Source organism: Salvelinus sp. IW2-2015, linkage group LG33, assembly GCF_002910315.2.
Source record: "Salvelinus sp. IW2-2015 linkage group LG33, ASM291031v2, whole genome shotgun sequence".
NCBI lineage: Eukaryota > Metazoa > Chordata > Actinopteri > Salmoniformes > Salmonidae > Salvelinus > Salvelinus sp. IW2-2015.
In genome coordinates, this window is record NC_036872.1 from 18170680 (window position 1) to 18190637 (window position 19958).

General features: G+C 40.7%; 1 protein-coding gene across 4 annotated transcripts in view; it reads left to right on the forward strand.

Moving 5' to 3' along the window:
* Positions 1 to 215: 215 nt before the first annotated feature.
* LOC111957791 (transcription factor 7-like 1-B) overlaps positions 216 to 19958 on the forward strand; it is a 47886-nt gene continuing 28143 nt past the window's right edge. For 2 of the 4 annotated variants that reach the window (XM_023978797.2, XM_023978798.2), the window contains exons 1-3: positions 218 to 1125; positions 1294 to 1366; positions 1463 to 1590. In XM_023978797.2, the coding sequence (XP_023834565.1) occupies positions 940 to 1125; positions 1294 to 1366; positions 1463 to 1590 (387 nt within the window). In that variant the 5' untranslated portion in view covers positions 218 to 939. Of the gene's footprint in view, positions 1126 to 1293; positions 1367 to 1462; positions 1591 to 19958 lie in introns of those variants that run through there. The other 2 variants (XM_023978800.2, XM_023978799.2) reach the window with 2 other exon arrangements.

Genomic DNA, 19958 nt, shown 5'->3' on the forward strand with positions numbered 1-19958 from the left:
ATTGTAGGCATGTAGCTAGGCCTACTAAACTGTCATTTTAAAGGTCTAAATTAAAGTGAAATACCTATAACATTGTCATAGATCTTGTAATGTATAATATGGTCAAACTGTTCCTTTAAGCATACCCCGTTTACATGGTAAATGAAGTGTCGTTTTTCTCTGCTAACTCCTCCTCTGCATTCTGAACAGGCTGCGCTTTTACTTCCACTTGAACAACCAAGTAGTTTTTGAGCGCATTCCCCGTCAGCTAATGTGGAGGGAAAGACCTCGGTCGACCTACCCGAAAATATCGATTTTGCACCGGATATAATTTCAGTTCATGTTTTGAACATACGAAGGTTAGTTATAAAAAGGTAAACTTCCTCGAACTAKATATAGTTTTGGTCGAAACTATATTTACTAACGAGAGAGTGCCGTGAGAAAGAAAGCAATAGATGTGGTTCGATTTCCATGCTTATAATAAGACATACTTTGTCTGTCGAATTGTAAATCACGTATGGATGGATTTTAGAAGGTGAAATTGGACGTCAGTCTTCAATTTCAATTAGTTCGTACCCAGTTTGTTTGCCTGTGTGCGTCTCAGGAASAATATCGAAGTTGCATTCTTCAGCACCCATACAGAGGGAGAGTGGGCTACAGGTAACCGACTGGGAAGAGTGAAGAAGATACTTTGCGAAATTGCTTTATCCGGATATTGACGCCGAAATTAAAACAGTTGTATTTGGTGGATTATTGGAGCTCATCATCATGGAAAAGTGGGAGATTCAGTATATCAAAATGGAGATGTGAAAACGTGGCATTTGTTTTCACACTGTCAGTGTTTATAGTACTGCGCTAACTGGACTTTTCTTCTTTGCAAATAGACTATTTATTTCGGATTGTTGGAGCGATTGCGCCTTCTTGKCAACTTTATCAGGGATAAACTTTTTTATCAACAAAATGCCACAACTTAACGGAGGCGGCGGCGARGATTTAGGGGCGAATGATGAAATGATATCATTCAAAGATGAAGGGGAGCAAGAGGAAAAAATATCCGAAAATGTATCAGCCGAGAGGGATTTGGATGATCTGAAGTCTTCTTTAGTAAACGAATCGGAAAACAACAGTAGCTCATCAGACTCCGAGGTAAGGACGTTGCACTGAAGGGTGATCTACTGAAAAGCTTGTCCTAAATAGGCCGTATACATCCCATTTCAAACACTATTTTTCTGGTATGAACCTATTGCTGAAATAGACTAGCCTACAATAACATGTTTTCCCTTCTTGTTCTGTGTGTGCCTCTGTCCTTGTCAGCAAGCAGAGAGGCGCCCTCAACCAAGACCAGACTTAGACAGTTACGAGAAAACCAGGGATTACTTTAGTGAAGGTAAAAACTACCTCTGTTGCTTAATATATTTTTAATGCATTTCATATTACAGTGATGTCCCTTTTCTATACTGACTTCCATGCTCTGTCCCTACAGCATTCAGAAGACAGCAAGATGGTGGSTTTTTCAAGAGTCCCCATTATCCTGGGTACCCGTTTTTCATGATCCCAGATCTTACCAACCCCTACATATCCAATGGGGCCCTGTCCCCTAGCGCAAGAACGGTGAGTGGCCATAACAAAGTTCAGCAAAAGTTACTCTTCAGTGTTGCCACTAATCTGCATCTGCTGTCCACTAAAGGCATGCGTAAAAGTTAATTCTGCATAACCAGATCGCCATATTCCCTTAGTGTGGCCTCTCAAGGAGTAACTAGTTCTTTTGTTCTTTGGGGATTTTCCCCCGTCAGCCTTCTGTAGGATATTAACTGCCAATTTAGACTCAATCTCCAATTCTCATGAAGTCCATGATTAATCAAGACGTTGATCTATTTATTTTGAGGCAGAAGTGTATATGGTATGATAAATATGAGCAGTATCATCATTTTGTAAATGTGATTCTTCAACTGAAGCTGTGGCACTGGCCTGGTTAGCAACAACTTGTTAAATTTTAGTCATTGAGCAGACGTTCTTATCCAGAGTGACTTACAGTTTGTGCGTTCATCTGAAGATAGGTGGGACAACCACATATCGCAGGCATAGTAATTACGCTTTTCCTCAATAAGGTAGTTATCAGCAAAAACTCATCCGACTCCAGTACTAAGTACATACTACATTGAGATCCATACGTTTTAAGCCCATTCAATGTTCCCTAGAGCCCAAATTCAKCAATTTGCATAAAGCAAACCTTGGCAATAGTTTCTGGGTGCATGATACKTGCACTCTTAGACACTTGATGCACATGGCATCAGATGTTGCAGTTTAAAGACCTGATCAAAACAAGATGCAGTAGGTCTCAGTAGTGTCCCATAACCTATCTTGCTGAATGTCCTTGTTTTCTTGAATTAACTGTCATGTCAGCATTGGTTTTAGACCAGTTATTTACCCAAAGTCARATGCCCATGATTTAGAAAGTGTCACCCCCCCCCCAAAAAAAATGTATGCCTACTGTAATGACATAATTTCCTACAAAATCTATTTTCCATATACCACAATGTATAGCAGGTTGTGTGGCATATTATGGGAGGAACAGTGTGCACTAATCTAATACACTATTACGAGGCCTGCTTGTAGAGAAGAAATATGTACACAKTTCAGATTTCTGTATGCATTTCATGTAGATATTGTTATCCGTTGTATATAATTAACAGTTAAAGAAAATATCATTTCTGTGCATCAAATCAACTAAAAACAATGTGGCTAGCATAAACTTCTTTGAGAAACCACCTAATGAAATACTGTTGTTGTTAAGAGCATTTCCATCCCACAATCCTTCTCTCAGCCCCAAAAGRGAGTGATTTGGATGGGACCAGTGAAGCATTTCACTGAAAAGCAATAACAGCCTTCCTTTATCTGCTTTTTTCTGTCTCCTTTTCACTGTTTCAAACCAACTCTCCCTGCCTCCCTGTACCTTCCATTCAATTAGGGAGGCGTTAGTTGACCATTGTTATTCTGAGCAGGCGCTTGATGGCTTCATTGGAGGTCTCCATTGGGGCTCATTAACTAAATGCCTACTCTCTGCACACAAGGTTCATACCACTGTGGAGATGTTTGTTTGCTCCACAAGTCATGACATTTTTTTTTTGTAGGAATAGTCAAAAGAAAATACTAGTTTAAGTAGAAGGCCTGTGTTTTCTGTTTATACTTTTCACTCTCATATGGCCCTTTGACATTTTTCTGGATACATTCAGATGTTTGCCTTAATTTCGGTTCATTCGATCTAAGATTCGAATTTTTACTATTTTTGTGGATTCATATCCGGAATTTGGCAATGAGATGAAAAGTTGTTTAAATTAAGACCATTTCGTGTAGATCATTTTGTATGATCCATCTTTTTGCAAGCAATCCATGCACTTCACTCACATCACAATAATATTAATTGTATGGACAAATATACAATATTTCCCCTCTTGTTGCTTCCTTCTGGATATTTTTCCTTCCTTTCTCCTCCCTTTGTCTTTTGTGTGCAAGTTTACCAAAATGTTAAACATATCCAAGGTCAGTGAAATATTTTTTTCTGGGTGTTTTTTGCAAAATGTGCCAGACCCCATATACTAATAATGTTATTTACAATGAAAACCAATTCCAGATACAGAAAATTGACTTAGTATTTTAGCAGATATATCCTATTTATTATGTTGAGTGAGGGAAATGATAACATTTTGGTAAACCCTGTCTTGACCTCATGTTGTTCCTCCATGACCCCTCACAAAGCATGCTGGGACCCAGAGCTCTACCTCCCACCATGGTTTTGATTTTGTTCAGAAAAAGAAAAAACTCCTAAACAAAAAGTGAGTCTGGAGGGCTGTCGGTTTTCTTTATTTCAGTTGCTTTAGGGAGGGATCCACATTCCCTCTAAGTMTACCAATGCTGGAGCTACAGTGAGCTCCAAAAGGATTTGGACAGTCACACTTGTTGTTGTTTTGGCTCTGTACACCAGTACCTTGGATTTTAAATGATGCTATGACTATGAGGTGCACTTTTTGCACATAGTCTACCCAATTTAGGGGACCAAAAATATTGGGGYAAAATTCACTAATGTCTATTAAAGTAGTCAAAAGTTTAGTATTTGGTCCCATATTTCTAGCTTGCAATGATTACATCAAGCTTGTGACTCTACAAACTTGTTGGATGCATTTGCTGCTAGTTTTGGTTGTGTTTCAGATTATTTTGTGCCCAGTAGAAATGAATGCTAAATAATGTATTGTGTCATTTTGGAGTCAATTTTATTGTAAATAAGAATAGACTATGTTTCTGAACACTTCTACATAAATGTGGATGCTACTGTGATTATGGATAGTCTTGAATGAATCATAAATAATGATGAGTGAGAAAGATACAGACAAATATTATATGCTCAAGACATGCTAACCTCTCTCCGTTACAATAACGGGTGAGGTTAGCATTGTGATATGTGTGCATCTGTATCATCCACATTAATGTAGAAGTGTTTAAAAACGTATTCAATTCTTATTTACAATGAAAGTGACTCCAAAAAGACACAATATAATATTTACCATTCATTTCCATTGGCCACAAAATAATATGAAACCAAAACAAACAGCAAATGTATCCAACAAGTTTTTTGTCACAAACCTGATGTAATCATTGCTTGGTAGGAGTATGGGACCAGATACTAAACTTTTGAYTACTTTAATARACATACTGTATAAGTAAATGAGGTCCCAATACTTTTGATCCCCTAAAATGGGGGGACTATGTACAACAAGTGCTGTAATTTCTCAACGGTTCACACAATTTGGATGAAAATACTTTCAAATTAAAGCTGACAGTCTGCACTGTATCATTTCAAAATCCAAAGTGTTGGAGTACAGGGCCAAAACAACAACAAATGTGTCACATACCAATACTTCTGGAGCRCCCCCAAACTATAGGGGGAGGAAAGAATCAGGTTAATGGGCCATGTTGAGCCCGCWCTGTCAAAGAGCACCACCTTGGTAGAGCAGCCACAGTGAGACAATGGCTGGCTGGAATACTCTGGATATTTACTGAACAAGTAGTCCTAAACTGTGACTGATTTACTGGTATTGCCARATGGAGCTGAATAAAACTCACTGCCTGGGACTTAGTAGAAAATGCTCTGACTTTGAATAATCTGATGTTGAATTTATAATCTTTTTAGCCTACAATGATAGTTTTTTAAATTGGTATGCCGAGTTGGATATAGCTGCATTTAATGGAGAATACTTGGTCATTGGTCTCTGCTCAAACATTGGGTACACAAGTTTGTTAAACTAATGAGTTCCACAGTAACATTTGCACTGTACATTTGCTCTGTGTACATACCTGCAAGGTTTTCTAATTGGTTCGTTAGCTGGAGACTGTGATTGAGATCTCTATACAGGCTCATACCAGAACTTTGTCTTGTTGACTTTGACATCATTGCTCCAGATTGGTTCTCTCCTATGTATATAAATGAAGGGCATAAAAGTTAAGACTCTCAAACAGAATACCTAATAGCCCTCAAGCTGCAGATTTCAAGTTTTAATTCCAAAGGGGGAAAGTTGTTTCATACAGTAGACTGGTGTCGAAAATATGTTGTTCTCTAGCTCTGAACAGTTACTACATAAAAAATAAACAACAACAATGGATTTGGCCTGCAGTGTCTGTTTTTAAAGATGTACATATCAGGAATAAGAATAAAACAGAGTTCAGAATACCTGTGGATCAGAAAAAGGAATGTAAACACGAACATAGGCGCAGTAGAGGTACTTCAACAACTCTGCCTTGCCAATTTTGCATACGTCTCACTTTTAGGTGAGACTGTTAGGGAAGTCTTACTTTTTCTCCCCAATGTATATTCTCTCTCTCTCGAACYATACTGTCAACAACTCCCCCTTCTGGCCTCCCAGTAACTGGATGAAATAATTGCAAGCGATGTGATAGAATTAATTTAGAAATAAATATGAGTAATTTTAAAGACTATGACAATAGATGGGTATTTTCAATCAATTGATATTCCATGTTTTTAGAAGTAACGTAATATCCAGACGAAGAGAACAGTAACAGCTGAATAAGCATTATTCTTAGGCTTTTCTCAAGAGACCAGCATGCTTTCTGTAGAATACGCCTTGTTTTTACACCCGAGTCCAGTGTTTCTGGTTTAATCTAGTATGGTATGTCTATTGTTTTTGAGGCACAACTTAAGAATGTGCAAATGACAACCCTATCATGAGCAATGTAAGACACTTTGGCTCAGCACAACACAAATCTCTAGAGGGAGAAGCATAACTGATTTAGTGGCTGTTCTGAYKTGAAATTCCGCTGTAATCCGCTGAGAGTTCAGGAGGAACTTTGCTTTTGGAAAGACGTTTCACCAGACTGTTGTCATGGGTGAGGGCCAAGGAGGCTTTCCCCTGTGAGGTATACTGTCAGATAGTGTTGATTTTTAGGCCTATTGTAAATGGATGTGATTAGGAACTCTCAGTGAAGAGTGCTGGAGGAATTGTTCAAAACGTTAAGGTTTATTGGCCCTATTATATTTCAGTCAAGATTTTTTTTTTTTTTTAAAGGGACTCCCTTTTTACAATGTTGTATCAGTAAACAGTGAATTATCTCTTGTGGGTGCAGTGTGTCAGGTAGGCTAAAGTCACCTGGATACAACTGAATCAAATGCATGTGTGCTAGTCAATTAGGGCGTGAATGTGCTGCTACAATGTCTGAACATGTCAGTACTACAATTGCATGCCTCTCTGACGTCTTCCRTTTTCCAGTCTTTTTGGTGTTTAAAAATATGTTGACAAAGAAAAGTAAACCATGACATTGTCTTGTTGAAAAAAAGGGCCTCACCTTGTATAAGCAAACAGTATTCTGGCGCATTTCCACTGAGGATTTACGTCAGTGTTTTACCCAAAAGGCTCAGACTTTTCTGTTTCCATCTACGGGGGCTGGCACCCGTGTCTCACTGGGCCATGGCTCCGGCGGACCAGTTTTTCACCTGGGGCCAAAGCCAGACAGGCCASTGGTACTTTTCAGCCACCATTTACATAACAATGTCTAACTGAACTTTAACAGCTTCTCACAAAGCAACTGATTTGATTATGCAGAGGATGTTGATTCTGCTCTTCACAAGTCTCACTGTCAGGCCTAGCTATGGAAACACAATTACTCTAGAGTTGACATTAACATAAAACACTGGCAACAAACTGGTGTGGGYGTAAGTCGGAAGTGCGGCATTTGTGTGGAGCTATCTTTTAATCAGGTAGAACACTGTCTTTTCCACTCACCTTGCAGTCCCAATGGTGGAGGTGCAGGGGTGTGTTGAGGAGCGCAGCAGGGGAGGTTCTGTCTGTGCTCTGCTACAGAGGGAACAGTGTCCAGAGCTCTCATTCTGACAAGCCTCGATGCTGTGTGCGACTGCTGAAAGTAATCTTGATGTAAGCTTGCAAATATTTTTTTAACCAAGGACGGTGTAAACGGAGCAACATTTTGGACTAGGTTTATGTTTTGGAAAGGATTTTTTTCTTCAAAGGCAAACAAATCTACATRAATTTAGTGGCAGCATTTCGATTAAAAAAAGATTGCATCAGGAACGTTAAGGCCTGCAAACATCTCACCTCTAAAATGGTATACASTATTTGTCATAAGTGGGCTTATTGCTTGCAATGGGTAAATGAAATGTCCTACAAGTTTATTTGGCTAAACTAAAGGAAAATAAGGTTCTGTATAACCGTGTTCTACTAACACTTTTTAATATCCAGCTSTAACCCAGATTAAAGTTCTGATACKGTGCCTTCAGAAAGTATTCATACCCCTTGACTTATTCCACATTTACAGTCTGAATTCAAAATMGATTAAATATATTWATTTTTCACCCATCTACCCCATAATGACTAAGTCAAAACAAGTTTTAGAWWWTMTTTTRCTRCAAATGTATTGAAAYTAAAATACAGAAATATCTCATTCACACCCCTGAGTCAATACTTTGTTGAAACASCTTTGGCAGCGATTACAGCTGTGKGTCTTTCTGGGTAAGTCTCTAACATGCTGACCAGACCGGACACGRCGCGTGCGCGAGCGTCGCAAAATAAATTTAGAAATCCATGTTATTCAATTATTGCACCCACACTGCTCGCGCGCGCCAACGAGCGTCTGCGACGCCAAGGGCTAAAATAGAACTCATTCCTATTTCTGACGCAGATCGCGCTGCAAGTCCTGCCTCTCCCATCTCCTCATTGGTTTATAGAAGCAGGTACCCACGTGCCATCTCCTCATTGGTTTATAGAAGCAGGTACCCACGTGCCATCTCCTCATTGGTTATACCCACGTGGGTGATAGAAAGATGAACTGTTTTGCCGGTAGTTGTGGTAATACAATGAGTTTAGATGCGATCACCATATAATTTAAACGATGAAAAAGCCCGGAAGGAGGAGAGATGACTAGAAACGATTCGGTTGGCCATTTTATGTGTGGATTAATTGGCGGAGTAGAGGTCCTTGTGCATTTCAGGTAAAATAACAACTCAATGTTTATATCCCAGGACAAATTAGCTAGCAACAGCAAGCTAGCTAAATAGAACAAATTAACGTTAGCTAGCAAGTGCAAGCTAACTAGCTAAATTACCATACATGTTTAATGCTTTTCGACCTGTCCCCAAATTAATGTCATTGGTTCAGAGTTTGTTTTGATATTTTAACCTGCGTGTCGTGATCGCGTTTAGTGTGAGGGGGCAAAATAAATGTATGCACGATAGCGCACGCGCGCAGCCGGTTTGGGCAAGGTGTAAGGGCTTTTCACATCTGAATTGTGTGTAAAGCTCAATTAGGTTAGTATTGCGGAGTAACTTCAATGTTGTTGATCCACCCTCAGTTTTCTCCTATCACAGCCATTCAACTCTAACTGTTTTAAAGTCATCGTCACCATTGGCGTCGTGGTGAAATCCCTGAGCGGTTTCCTATTTTTTATATAATCAGTTATTTACAATGACAGCCTACCGGGGAACAGTGGATTAACCGTCTTGTTCAGGGACAGAATTACATATTTTTACCTTGTCAGCTCAGGGATTCGATCCAGCAACTTTTCGGTTACTGGCCCAACACTCTAACCACTAGGCTACCTGCCGCCCTCTCCTTCCTCTCCGGCAACAGAGTAAGGAAGGACACCTGTATCTTTGTAGTGACTGGGTGTATTGAAACACCATCCAAAGTGTTATAACTTCATCGTGCTCAAAGTAATATTGAATGTCTGTTTTTTAATTTGTACCTATATACCAATATGTGCCCTTTGCGAGACATTGGATAACCTCCCTTGTCTTTGGTTGAATCTGTGCTTGAATTTCACTTACAGATAACTGTATGTGTGGMGTACAGAGATGAGGTAGTCATTAACAAATCATGTTAAACACTATTGCACACAGTGAGTCCATGCAACTTATTATGTGACTTGTTAAGCAAAGTTTTACGACTGAACTTATTTAGGCTTGCCATAATAAAAGGGTTGAGTACTTATTGACTCAAGACATTTCAGCCTTTCATTTGTAATTAATTTGTAAAAATGTCTAAAAACATAATTCCACTTTGACATGTAGGTCAGTGACACCAAATCTCAATGTAAWCCATTTTAAAATCAGYCTGTAACACCACAAAATGTGTAAAAAGTCAAGGGATGCGAAGACTTTCTGAAGGCATGCATMTCCTAAAGTCTGTATGAAAACCTTTCTCTAGTAGACGTACCCACCCCTTCTATAGTAAMTGAATGAAAATAATACAAACCACTTTTAACACTATAGGAACTTGGGTTTACACTTGAGAGATGAGGCATTTGTTTTGGCATTAACATTTCTACTGATTARTTCATGAAGTGGTGAAGATGCTACTTAGGTCATTGCTCTAGAATCTCAGCCTACCTCTTTTCCGGTGTCTCTGGGAGGAGGGATATTTCTCTGTATTTCATCTTTCAGACTCAGGGTTGTTCATGTACAGTTCATAACAGCACTTGTATTGAAGTGTGTGTGAAATGGTGCCAGTCCTGGTTTCTATTCCTCCCTCTTTGGTCTCTGTGGAAAAGCATGAGCTGGCTTCAATTCCACCCGCCACCCCTCTCCTGCTAGCTCACCACCTACCCACCAACCCTCCCGCCTGCCATTAGAAATTCTGTTTATAGCACTCGCTGGCTTCTCAAGAGCAGGGCCCATCAGGAGCATCTCAGCACCCTTTGAGGAAAGGATAACCACCCCCTCCCCCCTCAGCCACAGACTCCCTACGTTCTGTGACATCAATGAATCCCTTTGAAGTGCCAAGATGAATATGTGTGCAAATGTGTTTTTATCAATTTATTTATCCCAGATATGTGTTTTTCACATCCATTAGGTCTGGCCAGAACTACTTCAGAGTTTCAGATGTGGTACAGTACTTTTCTTCATGAAGAAATCGGGACTACTTTTTGTTGAACTTGATAGATCATCTGCCAGCCAAAGCATGAATACCTTTCAAATCCACATTGATAGCATCTGTTTTACTTTACAGTATGTAGAAATAACACGTTTATAAAAATTATATATATAACACAKAAAAAATCGCTGTGCCTACTTTTACAGGTGTAAGTAAGGAGCTGGTTGACAGGCACCTTAGATCGTAGTGCATAACGTGCATGTCGTTTTTCATCACAAAATYGGCGGTCTCTTGTAGTACGTAGGCCTGCATACGGCGCTTGTTACGCAGATTTTCTCCACTCAATTTTTGAAAAGCATCGCATTATTCCTTCCTTTGGGTAGGGGCAGTGTTGTGTAGATAATGAGGCTGAACCAACTCGCTTGGTTCATTGATCTGATCTATATGCATCAAATTGGCAGTCTATTTTGCATTGATAACCAAATTATAATCTCAGCGACTGTTTTAAACAATAAACCAAGCAACATTATAGCCTTAATAGAATCCCCCTCAAATGCATTTTGTTTAGAAGCAATAACTACATGATTGTAGGCTATTTTGAAAGGGTTAAAACAGCTGTAACCATGTGCTGTATCTTTATCTGATGCATTCAAGCAGCATATCAGGGCCGGCAGGTAGCRTAGTGGTTAGAACGTTGGGCCAGTAATCGAAGGCTGCTAGATTGAATCCCCGAGCTGACAAGGTAAAAATCTGTCGTTATGCCACTGAACAAGGCAGTTAACCCACTGTTCCCAGGTAGMCCGTCATTGTAAATAAGAATTTGTTCTTAACRGACTTGCCTAGTTAAATAAAGGTTAAATAAAAAATATCGTATACGAAAATATCGAAAATATCGTATGTTATTGTCGTAGGTTACACTGGCAAGTGTAATAATATTTTCCAMGGCATATTATTTATAAATCTGATTATTTCACATGGGGGAGATGTGCTAAGATTAAAGGCTAGCTTGCTTACTGTTTTTAGCTAGCAAMCTGCTAGCGGAGTAGCAAGGTAATGTTTTTAGCTAATGTTTTAGCTATTATTTAAATARGCAGTAGGTTTTATTTCAAATAAGRGTACAGTGCTGGTAATCTTTCCAACGTGAGAAGACAACAACAAGAATCTCTGTTATCGTCCCTTTGTGAATTTTGCTATTTGGGAGTCTAGAAATGCATGGACCGTTGAGGTATCGGGTTAACCAAAAGATGTGCATTGCTCCAAAAAAACAGACCACCCAAGCGCACACATGGTAAATGACGGTGTGGTCTGTGGATCGACTGAATAAGTGTAGCGAGTAAGTGTTTATCACATTTAAAAGGTGAGATGAGTCAATGGCTTGAGTCAATGTAATGGTGCGGATCATTAAAGGGATAGTTCGGGATTTTGGCTCTGAATCCCTTTATCTACTGCCCCGGAGTCAGCTGAACTCCTCTGTCCAGTATGAACCAAGTTTGAGGTAGTTTTGCGCTWACGCAAGTTGGGAACTTTCTTCACACTGAWTGCAGAGACAAATGGTATCCACAAGTTTATCTGCGTCTYGGGAAGTAGATCAAGTAGATAAAAATCCCGAACTATCAACTTAAACCCCAGCAGCAGGTTTCAGGACACCAGAGTGTGGATCATGTATACCTGTATGCCACTCATTCCACATAATATAACTTCAACACTGTGAAGGCAGTTTCCTGACCTCCCCCATGCCTAAAGGGAAAAGAGCTCTCAGCATACCACAGGCTGTGTGGTGTACATGGACAGCCCTCTGTTAGCAGATGCTCTTATTTTTCTAGCGTATTCGGGATGGGCCGTCATGGGGCTCAGAGAGCCAGATGAGCTAAGGTAGAAGCAATGCAATTTGAGTCTGAGACAAACTCGTCAACTTCGGCATTGAGGTAAGGGCTAAGCCATGACACCACCATCGTGATATGTGGAATCCTCCCCTAAACAATGGAGCTCCTAGCAAGGCCATACAGCTGTTAATTGTATTGAAAATAAAACGGTTGTCATGACATGAGCAGGAGGTTGTGGAGGCTGGATAATATATCATGTTAATGCCAGCATGTCTCATGCTCACTAATGTCTATGTTCTCCGGTATTAGGAGTAAGCCTCCGTTTAGGAGGGAGTTTGGCTCCCTGGTTTTATCAAGGGGTCTGGGTAATCAATCTGCCTCCCAGGTGATTGGGCCCTGGCTGATGGATGGGACACAGTGACGGCTCCACTACTCAGGGCTTTGGGATTCCTTCTGTATGTGGTCCTCATGTCGTGGAGCCCCGTTTTATAGCACATTAAGTAACGTTAGCTCTCTTAAAGTGTACACTAAAGTCCTCACTCCACGCTATAAAACCTGATTGTACAGCAGGAAGAAAAAAATCTAAATAGGTTTTCATCAGTCTGGTATTCCAAACAGCTGGTTTTAATTTAAGCTCTGCAGGCAGCAGGAGACGGAGGGAGCTGGGAAGAGGAGAGATTGTTGATGAGATGTGGTGGTGGTGGGAGCATAAACTGGGGTAGATATGGGCCTTGCTATTCTTTTGGTTGTTATCCCGAGGTCGGCCAGCTTCCAGACCTTGAGGCTCTCTTATCTGAGGGATTCTCTCCCCCACAGAGCGRTACTCTGCTGTGGACCAGAATGCATTGCCCTTCCCTAGCAGGCCAATCAGACAGCTGCATGATACTATCAGATCATACAGTTCTAGATTCCTTGGTACTCAGATATTAATCTGGTTTCACCTAAGTTCATATGAAGGCCATGGAAATGCTTTCTCTAGGTCTACTCTGCAATCTTTACTTCCAAGAACGCAGGGTACAGTAAGGGTACAGTAAGTAAAGTAACTACAGGTAGGTTACCATAGGTAAAAAATAAATAATAATTCTTAAGTATATACTAGTATGGCCAGAGTAGACTCTCCAACCTGTACTATATTAAAGATATAATGCCCGAAGGGGTGTGGTATYTGGCCAATATACCACAGRTATGGGCTGCTCTTAGGCACAACTCAACGCGTGCCTTATTGCTATTATAAACTGATTACCAACATAATGAGAGCAGTAAAAATAGATGTTTRGTCATACCTGTGGCATATGGTCTGATATCCCACGACTTTCAGCCAATCAGCAGTCAGGACTMGAACCACCCAGTTTTTAAAGACATGAATGGGTATCTTTCCAGGATGACTTTAGTGAGCGGAGCAGCTGCTCTTCTTGTTGAAGTTGTAAATCAGTTCGTCTCCTTCCAGAAAAGCAAATCCCCATAACGGTGCTGTGGCTTTGCACTGCTCGCCCTGGCTCAAGTCTCCTGGTAAGGGATGTCGAGACAGCACATTGCACCTGCATTCATTCTACAGAAAGGTCCTAGATGCCACATTAACACAGGTGGATGAAAATGTGTTTTCTTGGGCATACATAAGTGTTCCTCGGTTATAAGTTGTACATACCTAGGTGATTASATGACACTTCAAAACATTTGTCAGAAATATGAGTGTTCATGGTGTCAATACAATGCGTAACAAGTTCACTAAGGTGTGAACTGGCGTGCTACTCCCATTTCAACTCCTATTACAATTTCATACATTTACAGTGTAATAATGCTAGTGTTTATAGTACATGCACTGTAAGCTTGAATACATTTACAAGCAGCAGATTAATGTATCTTGGAAGAGTGTATAAGCTTTATTTACCCAATTTACAAACTTTCACTCAAATTATTAATTTGTTGAGAGGAAGATGTCTGGGGAAGATGCAACACTTTCAAACAAGGTTCTTAGGATAAGGCGAGAGGGGAAAGGTGATAAGGGGTAGGTAACCCTGTTCCTGGAGTGTCGCAGGTACTGCAGGATTTTGGTCCAACTAGGCACCACACCTGACCAACTGTGCTAATTGATCAGTTCAGTGATTGCCTAAATTCAAGGTGGGTTAAATCAAAAACCAAGGTTGCTCTGGGATAAGGCATGTAGGTGGAACAGCAGTTTTGGACCGCCAGCTCTGCACATTGTGACCGCCAGCTCTGCACATTGTGACAGTCAGTCCTAGGAGCACAGCTGATGGACGCTGACAGAGCTTTCAGTGTAATGCCATAACGGAAATGGTTATTTAGTTATCATTCAGCTTGTTGATGTGGATGATGTCCAAACATATGCAATTCTCTATTGCCCCTGGGTGCCCTTAGCGACCTCCACATAACCCCTGTAAACCAATTGTACTTGTTAAGGAGTCACAATGTTCTACAGAGCGTCAAATTTGATTAAAGCCAAAGCGAAGACTCGAGTAGTCTGAAATGTGTAGCTTCGTTGTCTCCACCTAGACTTGTGGATCCAGTTAGTCAGATGAGATGTGTATATTTTATGTATGTATATATTCTTATTTTTTTTTTTACAGCTTTTCATAGTTTGATTTGTAGTTTTATGGCCTTTCATGGCATATTTAAAACCATGATGCAATGTTCAACACACTGACGAATTCCAGCTGAGATCCTAAAGCATCGGTTTCAAGTGATATTGGGATTCTTCCTTCTGCCTTGGATTGTCCTTGTGATTCCCTCATTTGACACTTTTCCATATTTGTCTTCAAATATATGTTTTCAGAATTTTGAAATGGTTGTCCACTAGCATGATTGATCAATGGTATACTAAAGAATAAGACTTGAAATTTATTCTGAAAAAATGTCCACACAAAAAATATAGTGTGGGGTCTCTATGTGCAGTTGCAATATGGCGACTCTTTGGGATGCACACTCCTCTACACCTTCCACTGGCAAAACCCCTCATCCATTTACATGGTTTGATACAAAATCCTTACAAATGTGAATGATTTATTTGCTGCATAGTCAGACCAGCTAGCTACATTAAAWAAAGCTCTAATCAAGCCTATATGACATGGAATAGTSCAAGGAGTCCTTTTGTTTGATTTGTACATGGGCTGGAAAGGCCTGCTATTGGAAATCCCTGAAGCAGGCTTTGGGGGCAAGTCTGATTCTCGTGTGAAATGGAAAGGCTCTATAGCTGTGGGCTGAGTTGACTGGGGCTGTATGGGTGTTGGCAGGGGGAGCGCTGTTCATGAATAGGGTCTTTGACTACCTCAGACCTGCCCTGAAAGGCAGGACAAAGACCCTAGGGCAACGGCTTAGAGCCTCACAGCTGAGCTACAGAATGCTGCCTTCACCCAGTCTTCCTCCCTCCTTGCCTGATTTAAATACTACAGTGGCTTTAAGCATTCTGGAGACCAAGGCTCACATTACTTCTATACACCACATTTTCCATCAACTTTCTCCAGTGTTTTTGTTTACAACATGCTAATGCTAGAAGGCTATTTACATGAGCTATTGTGTTGAAACGTTTTGGAAGAGTGGTGAATAATCTTCAGTGAGCTCCTTATAAACACACTGGGAATTGTTTGTTTCATCTTTATTGTATTTTTCAGTAATGTGTTTTGCCATGTTATTCTGTTCTCCCTCCTCCTCCTTTGCTATAATTCATATTAGTCTGAGCTTAGCAAAGCCCCTCGTTAAACATGTATTAACACTAGCTCCATGGAACCCCCCTCCTGCTTGTTGTTGGTAATCACAGTTAAGCTTGGCGTCAGGCGGGTGAAGTCGTTCATTAGGGAACAGTTTTTGTTTGTTTTCGTATAATATGGAGGCGTTGGCAAATAAATGAGATGAAGACTTTAACCTCAAATTAGTTGCTTGCTTCGTTATTTTGATTGAGCTGTGTGCTACCCCATGGTTTAAGACACGAAACAACAAAAAAGGCACTAAATCTTATCAGCAGAGTTAATGGGTCAGTTCAGCCCTGTCCAGACACTCTCTCCCCATAGGGTCTCCTGTTTCAGATGTCACTCAGAGCTTTGTTTGCCKCCCAGGGTGAAGGGTGAGAGGTCAAGGTTCAGGGCCAGTTGGCTGAGTGGTCACCAAAGCCCCGGGTTCACTGAGCACATCCGTTCCCTTTTTCACACCAGCCCTAAGATACGAAAAGAGAGGGAAAAAGCCACACTATTCTTGTTTTTTTTCCCTCATCACAATCTAAAATTCATTTTCGGTCTAATTCATTGATTTGATTATGGTGGCTAAATTCTTTCACATGGGTGTAATGACATTGGCTTAGAACTTGTGCCTGAGACATGGATATAGCGTCTTATTGCAAGCTAGGCTAGTGCCATTGTATAAATATGATTTGTTCAAAGACAAGATTAGTATTTTTGCTAGAGGCCTGCTTTGGTGCTCTCCTTCAATTACCTTTCACCGCAATACAAAATGGCATTTTGATTTACTGAGCTTTTTATAAACGTCTGACTTATTATTTGCATGTGAAKAGTCATATTGTGAGGTTTACGCAAGAACACTTTGTCTCGAGCATCTGTCAAGATCAACAATCCTATTTTGCACCTCAGCAAAACTTCCCACCCAACATATAAGACTCCCAGCATTTTTGTCCAAAACACCTCCAGAGTTTGCGAGCCAAAGACCTCACCCTCGTTAGCCCCCACCCACAACTCCAGTCTCTCTCTGCCCCACCACCACCCAACAAATGACCTCCAGTCAGGTTTATTATGCAGTTTCACACAGACCAAAATTGCAGCTGCATGGAGAGCAATCTGGATCACATTAGCTCAGGCGCTGTGATTTATAAATTGTTTCTCAGGCCATAAATCCCTGCTGTAATTGTGCACAAGCTCCCCTCTCCCTTCTCGTCCCCTTCGTTCCTCCATCAGCTCCTTCTCCCCCTCTCTATCTGACACACACAGCTTACAGTGCTCAGGTCATCTCTAATTGTTTGCAGGAGTGAGCACTTTGGATTTGGAAGGAGTTTGTTGCATTGTGAAGTGGGAGAAAATTGTTTTTTAGGAAAGAATATATAAAGATATATTTCTCCAATCTCAACAAAACTACTATGCGAGCTGAACAGTATACGCAGTATTTCTAGTGGTGATTTGTGGAGAGTGGTTGGTGTTCAGGTAGGTCTGTGGCAGCATGATCTTGGCTCTACTTTCCTGAACACTCAGTGTAATTGGTAGGGGCCTCCCCTTAGCTCTACCCCTGCCTGGGAATCTGATATTTGCTGCAGCCCCTGGTCATAATCACCTTTCCCCTCTCATAAGAATGTATTCAGATTGAATGATAGTAATATGCAAAGACTGGAATATTTTTTTTGAAATTGGCAAGGTTAGCCATGGGTTGGTGTAGTTACATCTTTATGGATTTCTATCAGGGTTGGGGTCAATTTCATTTAACTTCAGTCAATTCCGGAAGTATACTAAAATTCTAATTCTCTTCAATGCTTTTTAATTTAAAAAAATTAAAATTTCAGTTGGAGTTTGGTTCACTTTCTGAATTGACTGGAATGTAAATGTAATTGACCCCAACCCTGATTCAATATCATGCCATTGACATTTAGTGGCCCACATTCTCCCTGATATCATGAAAATCTCCATGATATCATTGGCATTCATCAGGACTCTTGGCTAGTATTGTGCCTTTGGTACTTCCTATAATCCCTTTCAGATACAGATCATTTGATTTAATTTGACATGGCATTTATTATCCGTAAAGATTTTTTCTTTCTTTAAGCTCACTGAATTTCATCCTTCTCCCTTTTCCTCCKATCACTCCGGAAAGTATTTGTTCCAGAGGTTTTTCCTGAGTGTTGACAGGGACTGAGCGGTTCTTGTGTGCTCAGGAAGGGGAAGGTTCCTTGCATATGCTTACTACTCCGTTGTTTTGCTCTGACGACTTGGTGAACCTTGAAGAGGTAGAGGACCTTATGACCCAGGCTCGTTTTGCTCCGTGTCCCTCCTAAAGATAGATGTTTCTGGAATTAGGGGACTGGCAGGCAGGGGACTGACAGGCAGGGGACTGGCAGGCAGAGGGATGGGCTGATCACTTGCTCTGGCTTTCCATTGGCCTAAAATCTTCAGAAACTTTCTTTGGAAAGTGTCATTTTATATATGTTTGTACTAGTGAACATTTTGAATATTTGTACTTTTTTTATTGTTTCCTTTGTTTGGTGCATTTGACTTTTTTTTCTCAAAAAATGTGAATCAGCAATAACTTTGTTTGATTACAAATTATGTAAATACGTTTTTTAAAGTCCAAAATGCTGCCATATTAAACTTGAACAACTTAACTCTGATGTATGGGCTGCAAGTTCAGGCATGCATACCCACAGTGTGTGTGTCAGAGAGAGACTAGGTTAGCAGTGGGGTGAGAGGGGTGTCAGGCAGTAAAACTGAGATGAGGCAGGGCTGAGACTTCAGGCCCTGAGATTTGTGCCTACTCTCAGTGCAAACACAGGAGGCATCTGCAGGCAGCTGTGTGTGGGGGGAGGGGCTGGTGCTCGGGGCAGGGGGGGTGGAGTTGGAGTGGGGGGGGCTGCAGAGTGAACACAATCAGCCCTCTGTTTTCATAAGACTTGTGGTATGTGAGAGCAGAAACAAATGTGTTTAATTTAGCCCCCTTTTCTCTCTCCTTCTCCCCTATGTATCCCACCTAACCACTCCTCTTTCATACTGACTTTCTCAAAGATGCTTCACGGCCTCCTGCCTGTGTCAGCTGGTCTGAGGAGTTATACAAAATTTGGCAGACTTATCCTTGTTTAAGATCAAATTTACCCAGAGGTGTAAATATTTATCTACATTTTCTGGAAAAAGTTTATTTTTTGTTTCTACCTCAGTTTAGAAGTGATTATTGTGTAGAGGTATTTACCCTGTTGTGTGGGGGTGTATGGTGGACTTATTATCGCATGTTAACCTGCTTGGCTGGCACCACACGCTCCATTATCTTGGTAACCCATGCTGTCTCTGTCAGTACATTTGTGTTTGGGTATAACTGAAAAATGCAGGTTTCATTGATGTCATTTGTGTAGATATTCGCACATTTTATACACCACCCACACACAGCACACCACACCACACACACACACACACACACACACACACACACACACACACACCACACCACACACACACACACACACACACACACACCACCACACACACACATGCAGAGGATAGTTATTTGATTTCTCTCTTGAGCTTACATTAAACATCCAGCCAACCACTGTTAGTTCACAACTAGTTCTGGAGTTAATTACAGAGGTTTACGGCTGTGGCATTTCAATGAAGTAGGCTGCTCCCAACAATAAAATGTTGTGTTACTGGACAAACAGTGCCAGGGGAAATTACGTGAAAGACGGACAATGTCTCCTCGTTATAAGTGTGGCATGGCTTGACATTGGACCGCATTAATACTGAGTTTACCAGGGTAGTCTATCACAATTGAAACCAGATACCACATAATTACTTCAAATAATTGAGTGTAACAGCGTGACTGCTACTCTCTTGATGAGAAAGTGAGCCTCCTGCCAGACACATTATTCTTTTCTTGTGGCTCTAATTATACATTGTTTTATTTGACCAGCCTGCCGTTGTTTTCTGTAATACAATTGCTAACTTATTCAAACTTTCACCCAACAAGTGCTTCTTTTCCAAACCACATCTGATTTAAATCGCCTTAAAGTAAAACGATACTGTACTTTGTTTAAAGAGACATTCACTGTTCTGCT